Source organism: Conger conger, chromosome 13, assembly GCF_963514075.1.
Source record: "Conger conger chromosome 13, fConCon1.1, whole genome shotgun sequence".
NCBI lineage: Eukaryota > Metazoa > Chordata > Actinopteri > Anguilliformes > Congridae > Conger > Conger conger.
Window position 1 is genome coordinate 42,410,099 of NC_083772.1, and position 15,895 is coordinate 42,425,993.

The 15,895-nt window shown below is 44.1% G+C and overlaps 1 protein-coding gene and 1 long non-coding RNA gene across 2 annotated transcripts; both read right to left on the reverse strand.

The window, feature by feature from the left end:
* Window positions 1-3,910: 3,910 nt before the first annotated feature.
* On the reverse strand, window positions 3,911-4,876 carry LOC133107607 (uncharacterized). The gene is made up of 2 exons (XR_009704593.1): window positions 4,726-4,876; window positions 3,911-4,075 (listed from the first exon to the last, which is right to left on the reverse strand). It is a non-coding gene; the product is annotated as an uncharacterized LOC133107607 (long non-coding RNA).
* A 1,915-nt stretch (window positions 4,877-6,791) lies between these two features.
* Window positions 6,792-12,452, reverse strand: LOC133107581 (tripartite motif-containing protein 16-like). Its single transcript, XM_061216569.1, has 6 exons — window positions 11,856-12,452; window positions 8,875-8,970; window positions 8,398-8,631; window positions 8,089-8,251; window positions 7,862-7,912; window positions 6,792-7,321 (listed from the first exon to the last, which is right to left on the reverse strand). Exons 1-6 carry the CDS (start codon window positions 12,444-12,446, stop codon window positions 6,792-6,794), a joined length of 1,665 nt encoding a protein of 554 aa, XP_061072553.1. The 5' UTR covers window positions 12,447-12,452.
* Window positions 12,453-15,895: the final 3,443 nt, after the last annotated feature.

Below are 15,895 nucleotides of genomic sequence, written 5' to 3' on the forward strand. Positions count from 1 at the left end.
TGGTCTCCACCACCAGCACCCTGCAAAGAGAAGACACAGCCTGCTCTGAAACTTTTCGATGTCAATCCACCTGAAGTACAGAAAGTAATAGTCGAGGACATAGTAAGAAATAAAGACTCTGCTATGCACGTATACGATATGATGAACTTTATTGTCCCGCTCAGGGAAATTTGTCTTGGACTCTGCGATGTGTCATGAATGCCTTGACAGTCACAATGACAACAAACAATACATCCTCAGCCATAACAGCATCAACAATTACATAACAGTATTGCACATATCCCATAACATAACACATACATACACCTCATAATAATACATTCTAAAAGATCACCGTAATAAAGGCACTATAAAAATTATTACATAAACTTCAGCCTCAAGCAGCATTGTTAAGAAATTGAATAGAAGTTGGAACAAATGAGTTCTTAAAACAGTTGAGGGTTTTGCAGTGAGGGACTCTTTATCGCCTCCCCGAGGGTAGGAGGTCATACTCTGAATGGAGAATGTGAGAAGGGTCATTTACTATTCTCTGGGCTTGCCTAAGAACAGTTTGTTCATAAATAGACTGCAAGGTCTGGTAGCTGCTTTTTCCAATGACCTTCATGGCCGTGTGCACCAGACGAGCGAGTTTAGTTTTTAGTTTTGCTGTGAGGTTGCCATACCAGTGTCGTGAGCCACGGACCCCTTGCCGAGCTCAGACCTCACGTTCCCACAAGCAGTACCTCACCATGAGGTGTCTCGGGGAAGAACTCAAGTACTCCAAAGTTCTGGAACTTCCAGCCCAGTCTCGAAGTGAAGGGTGTGATGCAAATCTGGTATACGATGTCCTGTATTCAATGTATTCCTCTAAAAGAATCTTTATCACATATGATTATAGTAAGATATACTTTATTATAATCAATCAAAAGAATAGAGTTATACAGATTACAGGATATATATCATCTTTCAGTTTGCTGATCACATGCAAGTTACATATACCCCTTTAGCTCTTTCTAATTTACCTTTCCACCATGATGTTTAAAAGTCAAGGTACACCCCTCAAATACCCATCATCCTCTTTGGCCTTTACCTTATCTTATGGCTCCCCCTTCACACTAAAGTCTACTACTTATTTATATTGTATATAGTATCTTACTAAAAAATAAAAGACATAAAAATGAAAGGAAACTTATAACGTTGAGCTTCTATGTACTACTTTTCCTACTTTTACAAGTAATATAGATTATAATTACCACCCATGCCCTAAATATAGCCATCTCGTTTTCTGCGGGATTCGATCCCTCCGCCTTGCTGTTGATGAGCTCTTTGAACAGCTGCATTGGTTTGGGAATCTGGGGCAGGATCAGGACCCAGACTTTCGAAAGACGTGACTTTGCACTTCGTACTTCTCCTGCCTGTTGTATGGGATGTGCGCTGGTATGTCTTCGAACACGTCGGGGGTTTTGCAGTGCAGCCTCAGCATATGCCTCTCCTCACTGACACTGAGGTTAGGGGGGGAGGCTTCAGGTTCTTGCGTGGGTCCAGCAGGAAGGTGTTCTGTAGCGTGGAGGAACCCCGCGTCCCGTCTGTTGGCCTCCAGGTGCAGTTTACGGCTCCAAGCATGTCGTAAAAGCCCTTTAACTCTTTCACCAGCTTTTCTGTATGATGAGGGATGCGCATGAACACCTCTTCGACATCAGTCCCGCTGCCACAACTCTTGGGCTCAGTCCGCACCGCGTACGTCACTCCTCTCTCCATATCCATATCCTGGAGTGGCGCGCAGAGGGAGCGCGCCACTCCAGCTTGACTACAGCTGTCCTGCGTTGCTCTCTCTTCAACAGCCCATAGATATCTTCTGAAGCAAGATTCTAAGATGCTATCCTAAGGTCTAAAAGCTTATTCCTTATATATCCTTTTTCCGTATAAAAGTGTACCTTTTTTTGATAAGAAATGTCCCCAATATATCGAGTGGGAAGGCATTTATCTCTTATGCAACTTTTTAATGACCATATTCATCACTTCTGTTTGTCCACTGTCATTTTCTCATACCTCAAAAGAAATTTCCCCAATACTTTATCTCATGTGCCCCTCCGGTTGGGAGTTTCCACCATCTCAATATACGAGTGGAAAAACACTAGCTCTTATGTAATTTTTTAATTAACCCATTCATCACTGGTGTCTGTTTCAATTTCATAGTCTCTCCTTGACTTCCTCCACACCTTGACCTCATGCAAGCCAGAAGTTAGTGCCGGCCACCATCTCAATACACTCTTCAGGTGCCCCTTTTTGTGGCGCCTTAAGGGATCTACAAAAGAAATCCAGCTAATAGCTGAGTGTAATTCATCATTTAACTCCTCCACTGTTAGTCCTTTGAATCTATCCGATAAATGATTTGTGGTATAATCAGGAAGGCCCTTAAAGCCTCTTAATATTCTTTCGGTATTGACGTCCCTTCCGTTTTCCTTATCTCTCCTACATTTTTCCATCTCCTCATACTCTTTGATCTCCCAATTATCTTAATTGTTTTCCTCATCCTGTTGCTTTAACCAGGCCTTGTGCTCCTCCCCTGTAGGAGCAAGCCCACATGTGTCAACTAAGTATGTTATCACATCTACCGTTTCCTTGAACGCCAAACTCCCTGGGTAACCAATTTCCCGTTCAGCATGTTGAGCATCTTCTACGGTCATGCTAGAACACATTCTACGCATGGCCTCAGTCAGACCTTTAGCCTTGCTCTCTAAAACCCTAAATCTAAGTCCTCTGACTTCAGACTCCTCTACTGACAAGTATGGCTGCTCATTATCTCTGAACCACATATTTTTCCTCTTACGGGCGTTCTTGCTACCACCTCGATGGCGTGTGCGAGGGGTTAACAATGCATTCCTTCCTAACCCATCCCCCGTCAATCCTCGACACCAGGATGACATCCCATATCTGATTAAACTTTCCAGCACTGCCTGGTAAAATAAAAACATGATGCTTTTGTCCACCCCATATACTCTCAGTCTGCGTAGAAAATACAGTCTCTGCTGTAGACGAGAACACAAGATATCAACATGCACATACCAACTAAAAGTGTCATCTAAGTGAACTCCAAGGTACTTATAAGAGCTGACCTGCTCAATGGGTGAGTCGTGTATAACGACAGGGCTATGATCCCCTACTGATCTCGGGTCTAAGACCAACTCTTTTGTTTTGTTAACATGCAGAGTGAGGTGGTGAGCATCACACCATTGCACAAAGTTTTCTATTTCAGAAAAATAGGCTGAGGTACTGGAATCTTTGTGCAGTAGACTGAGGATGGCGGTATCATCAGAAAATTTAAAAACGAGGTTCCCTGGGTGTTTGTATAACTAAAATGCAAGTGAAATGGGAACATTCACCTACTTCTCTATCAAGGGAAGGGACTGTGTCTATCCCACACCCGTATACAGTACACACTTGGGAGAATAATATGTCTAAATGGCCCAACATCACATACAGCAAGATTTGTTCCTACTCCGTGGACTCAATGGCGGTAGACGGCAACGCTATGGAAAATCTAAAAAGCTCAGAAGCCTACCAATATCTCCACAGCAACAAAGTTGGTTGTGTACTAACATACAAACACGACAGCTTTGTGTATTTGAAGGCAAATGTCGAACCCAGCCAGTGTCTCAACAATTCCTGGCACAATGCGTGGGTAGTGGTAACGGAGGCAGGAGACGTGGAGACTGCGGGCTGCAGTTGTGTAGCTGGACCAGGGCGATCATGTAGCCACGCAGCTGCGATCCTGTGGAAGGTAGTTAGCTATGTCTTATTTATTTATTTTTACAACTTCTGTAGCTAACAATCAAATTATCTACCGTTAGGCTATACTGTTATTGATTAGTATAAGTGTGGGTGACAGGGGGATTATTAGCCCCGAAGAAGGCACAGACAGCTCTGGTCAGACACTGATGGGAGATTTTATTTAAGTACAAGAGTCTTTGAACGTGCAGACAGTCCCGGGGCTTTTCAGTCTCAGTCAGATCGCTCCGTTTCTCTGCCTGCCTCTCCTGCTGCTTTCCCGGTTCTCCCCGTCCACTGACGCGCGTCGGCTCCCGCCCGTCAGTTACTGTCAGTCAGAAGCAAAGAGACACGTCAGCCATGCAACATATATCCACTTCTTCATTCCCACTCAGTCTAATCTAAGTCAGCTAACAACGCCCTCTGCCTGCCACAATGAGGTTGGTCATAATCAGAATATCAGAATCAAGTTAATTGGCAGGAAGGTTTTTACACGTACTGGGAATTTGCTGTGGTCAGTTGGTGCATAACACTGCTGGATAGACAAGTTGTCTATTCAGCAGTGTTATGCACCAACTGACCACAGCAAATTCCGAGTAGGCTATCTGGCATTGGAGTTGTTCCTGATTCTCTAGGGTTTCTGGCAATAGCCAGCCAGCTGGGCTAACGATAGTAGCTAGTAGTAACGATAGTAGAGACAACATCTCTGTTGAAGCTACTGTCTAGGTAACCAGCATTAAACCAGGCAACGTTACAAAACTAACATGACTAACATGACTTAACCACCAAACTAGCCAGCTAGCTCAACACAAAACTAACATGACAAAACTAACATGACTTAACCACAAATCTAGCCAGCTAGCTCAACACAAAAATAACATGACTAACATGACTTAACCACAAATCTAGCCAGCTAGCTCAACACAAAACTAACATGACTTAACCACAAATCTAGCCAGCTAGCTCAATTTAATTTACCCTCTGATTCAAGCTCAATCTGGCAGCCGGTGGTTCGCTCCAGTTTGCGTCTCTTTCTCTGGGGAGGGCGGTCGTATCCCAACCACAGTTCAGGGAATGGGTTTTCTTTGGTTGGCTTTTTATCAACAAAGTGATGGGAACCGGAAGTTAAATACCCACCTCCCACACAAAAAACAAACATGGCAGCGCCCTAGGTTTGGGCGAGTAAACTCGTCTATACTAACACACAAAAAAAAAAAAAAGAAGATACATAATGAAGTCTAGGGTGCCTAAGACTTCTGCACAGTACTGTAAGTTGGGGGGTCAGGAGTCACGCTAGCTTCCCCTGCTATCCCCCTCCACAGGGACCAGAATCAAGCCACCACAAACAACCAGGACACAGGGATAAAGTAAGCTGAGTCTTTCTCACAATTTTAAATAAAAACGGTTCATACATGCACACATTACCACACAGTGCACCTCAACCCACTACCACACACTGCATCTCAACCCACTACCACACACTGCACCCCAACCCACCACAACACACTGCACCTCAACCCACTACCACACACTGTACCTCAACCCACCACAACACACTGCACCTCAACCCACCACCCCACACTGCACCTCAACCCACTACCACACACTACACCTCAACCCACTACCACACACTGAACCTCAACCCACTACCACACACTGAACCTCAACCCACTACCCCACACTGCACCTCAACCCACTACCACACACTACACCTCAACCCACTACCACACACTGCACCTCAACCCACTACCACACACTGCACCTCAACCCACCACCACACACTGCACCTCAACCCACTACCACACACTGGTAAGTCCCCCCCGTGCTCCACACTCACTCCTCTCTGTCCTCACAATCAGACCCTCTCCTAAGCCTGCCCACACTCCACCACCCCTGGGGGATCAACGCACTGGGGAGAGAGGAGTCCACACACTCACACACGTGCACACAAACAAAAATACAAGGGTGGCACACGGGTTCACATCCCAAAAAGAAAATCTAAACAGAAAGAAACCCCAGGCAGGGAATGCTCCTCTTTCCTGCCGTCTGGAACCACCATGGTTGAACGCTGTGGGGTTCTGTATCCCCCGGTCAGGGTAACAGGGCCGCACTGTGGAGAGGAGAAGGCACAGCACCAATTACCCCAGTGTGGACTGGGCAGAACAGGACACACTCACTGTAAAGCACCTTGGATAAAGGCGCTATATAAATGCCAAGCATTTACCATTTAATCCTACCTACACACCGACCCTCCAGAACTGCAGTTAATCCTGCATACACACCAGCCCTCCACAACTGCAGTTAATCCTACATTGTGTTCACAATTGTAAAATAATAGCATCATGTTTAAAATAAAAAACCAAAAATATTTGTCAGTTATTCAGGAGGACAAATCATACAAAAAGGATTGAAGTCAAAAACAAGTGCATGGAGCATGTGCTTTTAGTAGAAGGCACACTCCCGCATTGTGTGTGTGTTGCTCATCTAGCCTTTATACTTCAGGAATTATCAATCATTTTCTCTTCACATGTCTGAGAGCATAACCATCCATTTTAGAGCATGCCACTGATTTTTATTTCATGAATGAATGTAATGCACAACTGCACAGTTTGAGTTAAATAGAGTCAATCACATTTTAGTACAATCCTACAATGGTTCTGTTGAAGCAGATTAAAAAACAGTTTTCAATTCAATGCAATGTTATGTTTTGTACCCAACAATTCATCATTCCACAGCAAACATCAAAGAAATAAAGGAAAACTCCAGTCAGTGCTATTCTAACTACAATCAAAGAAATTCACAGAAAAAAGAGACAAAATTAATGGAATTAATCAATTCTTCACGTTACAAACTCCTAAGAATGTCTGCTTCTGTTTTTTACATTGTGATAAAGAATTAATGTTTCTGAAAGAATATAAGATCTTACATTTTATTTAGTTCATGAATTTGAATGATAAAATTACATTTCTGTTACATTATTTTTATGGTATTGGTATGAATTTCCCTTTTTGATTTGATGACTGCTGAATATGAATTTCTCCCCCTCATGCCAGATCACACAGTTTTAAAGAGGTTCCAGGAGAAAACCCAAACCCAGGATAGAGAGGCTGAGTGAATGTGGTCTGGAATCTGTGCAGGAGGGTCATGGTGTCAGAGACACTGTAGAAGGACAGAGTTCCTGCCCTGTGATCCAGGTACACTCCGATTCTGGAGGAGGGTGGAACAGGGATTTCAGTGTCCTTGTTATTGTGCCAGAAAGAGTACCCGGAGGGAAAGCAGGCCAGTGTCCAGGACTTGTCATTACCTCCCAGTATACAGTCATTATCATTTCCTTTCCTGCTGATGTGTTTATATGACACTGCTATTGACACTGTATTACCCCCACTCCACTCAGCCTCCCAGTAACTGCATCCAGACACACCCTCTCTGCACAGCACTTGGGCTTTTCCCTCAAATCTCTCTGGATGATTAGGATATGACTGGCTCTCTTTCACACGGGTCACCTCTCTGTTCCCCTCAGACAGATGGAGGTATTTATTCGCTGTGTTGGGGTCCAGTGTGAGCTGACAGGAATCTGATGGAGGAGACGGATAAGATTTAATATGAGGAAAAGTCCATCTTAGGTCTGGGTGTAATTCATTCTACAACATTATACGGCGTGATTTAAGTTTTTCCATATGTTTGTTTGCATGCGTGTTTTTGACTGTTTCCACGGAAACAGACACAAAATCATTGAGTAGGAAACCTTAACGATATTTTTGGAATTTTCTATTTTTGTATTTATATTTGAGAGGAATATGAAAATAGAATCTTTCTTTCTAAAGAGAATCTGTGCATGTACATGTGTGCCTGTGTGTGTGTGTGCTTGCATGAGCCAGTGTGTGTGTCTGTGTGTGTGTTCATATGTGCTTGTGTGAGTGTGTGTGTGTGTGTGTGTGAGTGAGTGTGTGTGTCTGTGTGTGTTCGTATGTGCTTGTGTGTGTGTGTGTGTGTGTGTGTGTGAGTCTGTGTGTGAGTGTGTGTGTGTGTGTGTGTGTGTGAGTGAGTGTGAGAATGTGTGGGTGAGTGAGCGTGTGTGTGAGAATGTGTGTCTCAGCTGAGAGTGAGCACTCACACTGTAAGAAATCCTCTCTGGTCCTGGACTCTACAGTATGGGCTACTTTCACTGCAGAGACAGAGTGGGAGAAAAGCACAGAAATGAAGAATGATAAAGAGGATGGAGGATTATGTTTAGACTTAGATGGATTTCAAATATTACCAAGTGCTGACAGCGTGAATGAAAATTGCTGTTGTGTGGAATACAAACTGAAAAAAAAGATTATTCTCCTTAAAATATTTAACAACCTGATTCAGAAATGTTGGCCAGTTCCACCTTGCAGACGTCCTCAAGTCGATCTTTCAGTCCAGAGACAGATTTCCTCACAGCCTCAAAAGAGACGTGTGGACTGACAGTGATGCTGGGTAAGTCTCCAAGTTCAGGAGGGACACAGAAAGACTGACAGCTCTGTGGAATAGACATACACACAGAGAAAAGAGTTCATACAGATTCCTCTGTCGATGCCTGGACCAGATCTTTGTAAGGTAAGAACACACATCACCATGTGTGCACAGGGTACACAGTGCAGACTGTCAGAGAGCCAGTGATGGTACCTGGAGGAAATGGATGTGATCCTCTGTGTGTGAAAGCTGCTCCAGCTCAGCGTCTCTCCTCCTCAGCTCAGCAATCTCCTGCTCCAGTCGCTCCAGGAGTCCTTCAGCCCGACTCACTTCAGCCTTCTCCTGATCTCTGATCAGCTCTTTCATCTCAGAGCACCTTCTCTCAATGGAGCGGATCATCTCAGTAAAGATCCTCTCATTGTCCTCCACTACTGTCTGTGCAGAGTGCTGTTAGGAGACACAGAGAGAGGAGGGCTGTACATTTTAACAAGCCCTTTCACTCAGCTTCACTTTCTGGGACTCCAGACAGCCTGTTTCCTACAGTGTGGCTCAGTGGGATTGAGCCCCACAGGGCTGGAAAGTGGCCCAACACTGGGCTCCTCACTGGCTGACTGGAGGAGAGCCCTGACTGAGCCCTGAAATGGCTCTTCCAGCAGCCAGCTGTTGTCTTCTCCTCTGGTCTGTACCCACCTTGAGTGACTGCACAGCCTGTCTCAGATCCTGCAGCTCCTTCTCTCTCTCCTGGAGTCTCTGCTGGAATTGACTCTGTGTCGCCCCCAGCTGCTTCTGTGGATAGATTGATTTCTCACATCATTGTATATTGCGTTCACAACTGTTAAATAATGGCATCATGTTTAAAACAAAAAACAAAGAATAGGCACGAAATTGTTTGACATGCAAGTTAGTTGGAAGAAGTTTTTCACTGTAAAATAATAATGAAAGTGATTGAAAGCATAGTTTCAATATTTATGTGATCTTGAATGATATGCAGTAATATAATGCCACCTGCAGGTCAGTGTGTAGAAGGGCTTATAGATAAAGCAACTGTGTGAAGTCGCGGCTCCAAACATGTTGATTCCCATTCAGGGAGAAAATAGGGGGCTGTGGGGTGTGAACAGAGCTGTCACAGAGAGCTGACTTGCCTTAATTTCCAGTTTATCATTGTCGACTTTGTTGAGGAAATGAGAACTATGTGAAATATGTGAGATTCCTCAATCCAGCAGTTCTAACAGGCAAAATACTTTTGTTGAAGTGGTTGAATTGATATATGATACCTTTTAAATAATTATCACATTAAATCCACTAAATATATTTTACATTTATAGTGAAATCTTTTAACTGTTGATGCCTGTACGTTCAATGCTGATGGTGCTGAAGTTGACATTAATTAATTGCTAGGCACAGCAACCCTTTTCAATCAACCTCTATCAAAATGTACAACTAGATTCAAATAAGTAACAACTATTCAAATAAGAATTGTACGAGTGTCCAGATACTTGCGGACTGCACTGTAACTGTAGGGGAGACCGGGGCTTGTTGTCACATGGGTAAGTTGTCACACTGTTAATATCTTCACAACCAGAGGGCGCTACTTAAAATTGTAATACTAGTTTTGTGCCTCTATATGGTCTGAGGCCATATCCTCTCTGGGAAAACCAGAGCACACTGTAAAGTGAGGTGAGCACATATTTCCCATTTTTCACATTGAAAAGTAAAACATATCAACTTGATGTTTTGTAATAATCTTCTTCTAGTTAAAAATGTTAACACTTGTTAGAACAGAGAATAGTGTGTCTTGTTCCACTTTAGATAGTGTCCTGCTAATTTTAAGATATTGCTAACATTAGCAAACATGGCAGTTTGGGACAACTGACAACATGACAAAAATGAAAGGCAAAAGAATAGTCGAAAACAGGCAAGGGGGTCAAAAATCCAGAAGGGCGAAGGCAAAAAATCGAAATCAGAAAACAAAGCAGAATGTCAAAAAACCAGAAAAGCAGAAAGGCAAACAAAACAAGGCAGGGCAAGGCAGGGCAGGCTCGGAAATCGGCTTACGACCTATTCGGAACTAAGACTGAACAACATTCTGACAAGGAACAATGCAGAGACTGAGGTTTAAATACATGAGGGAAGGTAACAATCTAGGCGGGGCTGGGGAAAAGGTGGGCTAAACAAATAGACAACAGATGGGGAAACATAATGGGGTAGTAAGATAATCAAAGAGGAGAGACGAAAACAAGGACTGGATGCATGTAACCAACATGTAAAACATACGGCTCCGGGTTAGGGAGTAGACATTTGCATAGCTTGAAGACGTAGTGATAATTAGAGACAGGTGCGAACACTTCGCTGAAACTAAACAAGTAATCAGGGATAGCATAGGGAGGCGGAGTTACAGAACAGTGCAGAAATACTAAGAGATTGCGTTAGTGAGTTAGTTACGTGAATATTTCAAAACTACCCAATAAAAGTGATTGTTAGTTAGTTAGTTAGACAGACAGTAAGTGTATTAATCGGATAAGTACTGTACAAAACCTAGATTAGTAGTAGTTAGTAAGAATCGTGCTTTACAACATTTAACTACCAAGAAAAAGCAGGAAGTAAGAATCGCAAGTTGGGAAGATATTTCTTGAAAACCTGAAAATACCGTAAACACCCGAATAGTGGGGCACGCAGACAGGGGAGTGACTCGGCTGGTAAACATTCAGGCGCAGACATAACAGGGGAAGACAAATGAGAACTGTAATGGAAAACACTAACCAATGATCTATGAAAAATGAATAATTAACAAGTGTGGCGCCCCTGCTCCTGCATGTTGCGCCACGTGGGTAGAGAACCCCAGAAGGGCCCGCACAACGCAGCCCTGCAACCGTTACGCATTGGGAGAGGTATGCGAAGGGGTCTATTTTCCTAGGGAAGTGATGGAGAGATCAGCACCATGGAGAGAGAACCCTCTACCTGCAGTCCAGGACCCCGGACAGCGCACGTAAGCATGGTGGAAAACTACTGACTCAGCTGCAGCCCTTTTCCCTAATGAGCAGGGGAAGATATTTAAGGCGTGGTCGAGGCTGCAAACAGTCGGTCGGCGCCTATGCTGAGGAAGGAAGAGCAGAGGAAAGAGCCTCTGCCGTACTGACCTGGAGGATTAAACCTAAAAGGAGGCCCCACCATTACCAACGGACACGTGAGGATAATTGAGCACCCTTACCTAACCCTATCTCTGTGTGCTTCCCCCAGCCCCGGCGGCCCCGGAGGGAAGAAGGAAGGAGGCCCTGAAGAATACCCCGGTCTGGGAAGAACCTAATTTAGTTTTGCCTCAACGGCCCTTTTATTTTCTCTCGTTTTACTACCCTTGCCCTGAGGGGGGGCGCTATCAGCAATACCCCAACGAAAAAAAAAAAGAAAACAGAAAAAATAAAAAGACTAATTTTTTCTGGATTACTGACTCCTGTGTCTTGGATTTCAGCTGGGCCCACCCACGGCCTCAGGATTTACCCCCAGGCACCACACAAGAATAAACATGAATACATACAGGACAAATACAGAGACATTACATCTTGTGCACTTTGCTTTTGTTACATGATATAAACGTTAACTTTAAACTTTTTATATACAACAATCCCACTGTTCCAAATTAACTCAGTACCTCTGCCATTATATCCAGTTCTTACCTGTTGCTCAGTCCTTTCTACTGCAACTGAGACACTATCATGGCCTCTGTGTTCGTCGAATACACACAGCAGACAGATGCACTGCTGATCGGTACGACAGTAAATCTCCAACAGTTTTTTATGTTGAGGGCAAATATTGTCCTGCAGATGTCCAATAGCATTGACAATATTATGTGTGTTTCCTGGGTTGAGTTCATTGTGAAGTTTCAGGTGAGTTTCACAGTAAGATGCCAGACAAACCAGACAGGACTTGACGGCTTTGCGCTTTCTCCCAGTGCAGACATCACACGCCACGTCTCCAGGTCCAGCGTAACAGAGAGCAGAAGGAGCAGCTTGGAGACCTGTTTTCTTCAGTTTCTCCACGACGTCAGCCAGCATAGTGTTTCTGCCAAGAACAGGCCTCGGAGTGAAGGTCGTTCTGCACTGGGGACAGCTGTAGACACCAGTATGATCATCTTGATTCCAGCAGCCCTTAATACAGCCCCTACAGTAACTGTGTCCACAGGGAATCGTCACTGGATCCTTCAGCAGATCCAGACAGATCGCACAGCTGAACTGGTCATGATCCAGTAAAATTCCACCTTCAGCCATTTCACTGCTCACACTGACTGACACTTTAGTTTTGTTTGTCCTAAATTGCGTAACAGAGAGAGTGGGAGTAACTTCCTGGTTCTGCTCACAGTTGCAGGAGGTGTGGAGCTGGACGGAGGCCAGGCTGAAGAGCAAGAGCAGAGTAGAGATTTACTCATAAATATCACACAAACACAGGCCTGCATGCGACAGGGTGATGAGTGTTTGGTCACTGACCAAGCAATTTATCCACAGCTGAGTTATATGGGCATTTTCCAAGTCATAGTCCATGAAATGTTGTTCAGCTTTTAGTCTAATGCAGGGATGGACAAGGTGGCCCGTATCTGTTTCTGGATTTTAGACCAACTTCGGCTCCTCATTACTTAATTAGCCCAATAATTTACAGTACTGTGCAAAAGTCGTAGGCACCTATATAATATTCTGTACAGTTTATCCATCCATCCATCCATTATCTGAACCCGCTTATCCTGATCAGGGTCGCAGGGGGGCTGGAGCCTATCCCAGCATACATTGGGCGAAAGGCAGGAATACACCCTGGACAGGTCGCCAGTCTATCTCAGGGCACACACACCATTCACTCACACACTCATACCTACGGGCAATTTAGACTCTCCAATCAGCCTAACGTGCATGTCTTTGGACTGTGGGAGGAAACCGGAGTATCCGGAGGAAACCCACGCAGACACGGGGAGAACATGCAAACTCCGCACAGAGAGGCCCCGGCCGACGGGGATTCGAACCCAGGACCTCCTTGCTGTGAGGCGGCAGTGCTACCCACTGCACTGTACAGTTTAGATTATTTAAAAAAAGAATTCAATGAAAGGTCCTAAATGAACGTACTATGTTATGCCAGGGGGAACAGAAGAACCAAAAGCAGACAGGGGTGCAGAAAAAATGGCAGGTTTAATTACAAATGGAGGAGCAGACAGAGCGGAGTAAAAAAACAGGCCAATGTCAAAAACCAGGGGGTCAGTCCAACAAGGCAGAGGTACCGATATACACAACAACCAAAGAAGAGTCCAGGGAAGCAGGCAGGGGTCAAAACCGGAAATCCAGATGGGCAAGGGCAAGGGCAAGGGCAAGGGAACAAGGAGCCTAGAACTGGGGGAAGGACTAAAGGGCTCAGGACAAGAAAACAGGACAAGATGAACTAGCAGCGTGCAACTGAAAAGGACAGGTATAAATACACAGGGGAATGAGACAAACTAGGCGGGGCATGGGAGTGAGGGCGGTCTAACAAATAAACAGACTGGACTGGATTCACAAAGACACATATGTAATACAATCGGCTCCGGACTAGGGAGTAGACAATTTGCAGAGAATCAGGAGATGCAGAGATACGGAGAGACAGGTGCGAATACTTTGATGAAACTAAGCAAGTAATCAGTGATAAAATAGGGAGGCGGAGTTACAGAACAGAATTGAAACTAGAGATGCATTAGTAAGTTAGTTAAGTGATTTAAATTACAAATACCCAAAACTAGTGAATGTTAGTTTGTTAAACATATTAGTGTGTTAGTATAATTAGTACTGTACAAATTTTATGTTAATTGGGATTTGTTTATTAGTGCTATGTACAAACATGAAATGGAGAGAAAGCAGGAAGTAAGGAATGCAAGATTGGAAGGAAGATTGAACCCCAGAACTACCGTAAATACCCGAATAGTGGGGCACGCAGACAAGTGAGTGACTTGGCTAGTAAACATTCAGACTCAGACATCACAGTGGAAGACGAGTGCAAAGACTAATGAATATGAAAAGAACATCAGACATGAATATGAAAAATAATAAAATGATAATAAACAATGATAAACTAACACAGGACGGAACACAGGAACATAACAAGTTAAAAGCGGAATCAAATCAATATTTTTTGTGACCACCCTTTGGCGTGGAAACTGCATCACTTCTCTGAGATATAGAACTGCAGGACAGCGCTGGCTAAGACAATCAGCAGGGAGGTTGTTCCAAGCATGTTGGAAAACAGTTGTCTCTGTAAAATTAAATCTTTTGGAAAATGAATATTTGGAAATCTCAAATGTGTTATTTTATACTAACACACACAAAAAATAAGAAATAAGGATATACATAATAAGGTCTAGGGTGCCTAAGACTTCTGCACAGTACTGTATGTCGGGGGGTCAGGAGTCACGCTAGCTTCCCCTGCTACCCCCCTCCACAGGGACCAGAATCAAGCCCCCACAAACAACCAGGACACAGGGATAAAGTAAGCGGAGTCTTTCTCACAATTTTAAATAAAAACGGTTCATACATGCACACACTACCACACACTGCGCCTCAACCCACTACCACACACTGCACCTCAACCCAATACCCCACACTGCACCTCAACCCACTACCACACACTGCACCTCAACCCACTACCACACACTGCACCTCAACCCCCTACCACACACTGCACCTCAACCCACCACCCCACACTGGTAAGTACCCACCCGTGCTCCACACTCACTCCACTCTGTGCTCACAATCAGACCCTCTCCTGAGCCTGTCCACACTCCACCACCCCAGGGGGATCAACGCACCGGGGAGAGGGGAGTCCACACACTCACACACTGCACACAACAAAAATATAAGGGTGGCACACGTGTCAACATCCCAAAATGAAAAACTAAACAGAAAGAAACTCCAGGCAGGGAATGCTCCTCCTAATTTACGAGTGAACTGGTCCTGGTTCGGAGGGCCAATTAGCTGTTGAGCAAGCTGAGCCTGGGTAACTGGTGGTGTTGCTGGGTAAAAAAATCCTGCATACACACTGGCCCTCCAGAACTGCAGTTAATCCTGCATACACACCGACCCTCCAGAACTGCAGTTAATCCTGCATACACACCAGCCCTCCACAACTGCAGTTAATCCTACATTGTGTTCACAATTGTTAAATAATAGCATCATGTTTAAAATAAAAAACAAAAATAAGCAGTAAATTGTCTGACATGTAAGTAAGGTAGCAGAAGTCTAGCACTGTAAAATTATTATGAAAGTGATAGAAACCCTAGTTTAAATAATTATTCTAATTATTGAACGATACACAGTAATATAATACCACCTGCAGGTCAGTGTGTAGAAGGGCTTATAGATAAAGCAACTGTAACCCAGGGTTCAAATAGAATAATTAATAGTCATCGTGAATTAAATAACAATACTTCATAGTAATAAATAATCTTTCTTAAAACATGGCGAAATCTTTTTTTTTTTTAGGTCTTTTTCAGCTTCATTGGACAGTATATAGAGACAGGAAGAATGGGGGCGAGAGAGAGGGAAAGACATGCGACAAATTGTCAGAATGACGTCGCGGCTCACAATAAGCATGCGGTCAGTGCTCTGCAGGCTGCGCCACCGAGACACCCCAAACATGCCGAAATCTTATGCTATTGGGTTCATGCACGTTTTAAGTGAGGTTAGGAAAGGTTTGACAATCCCTTTTTAAT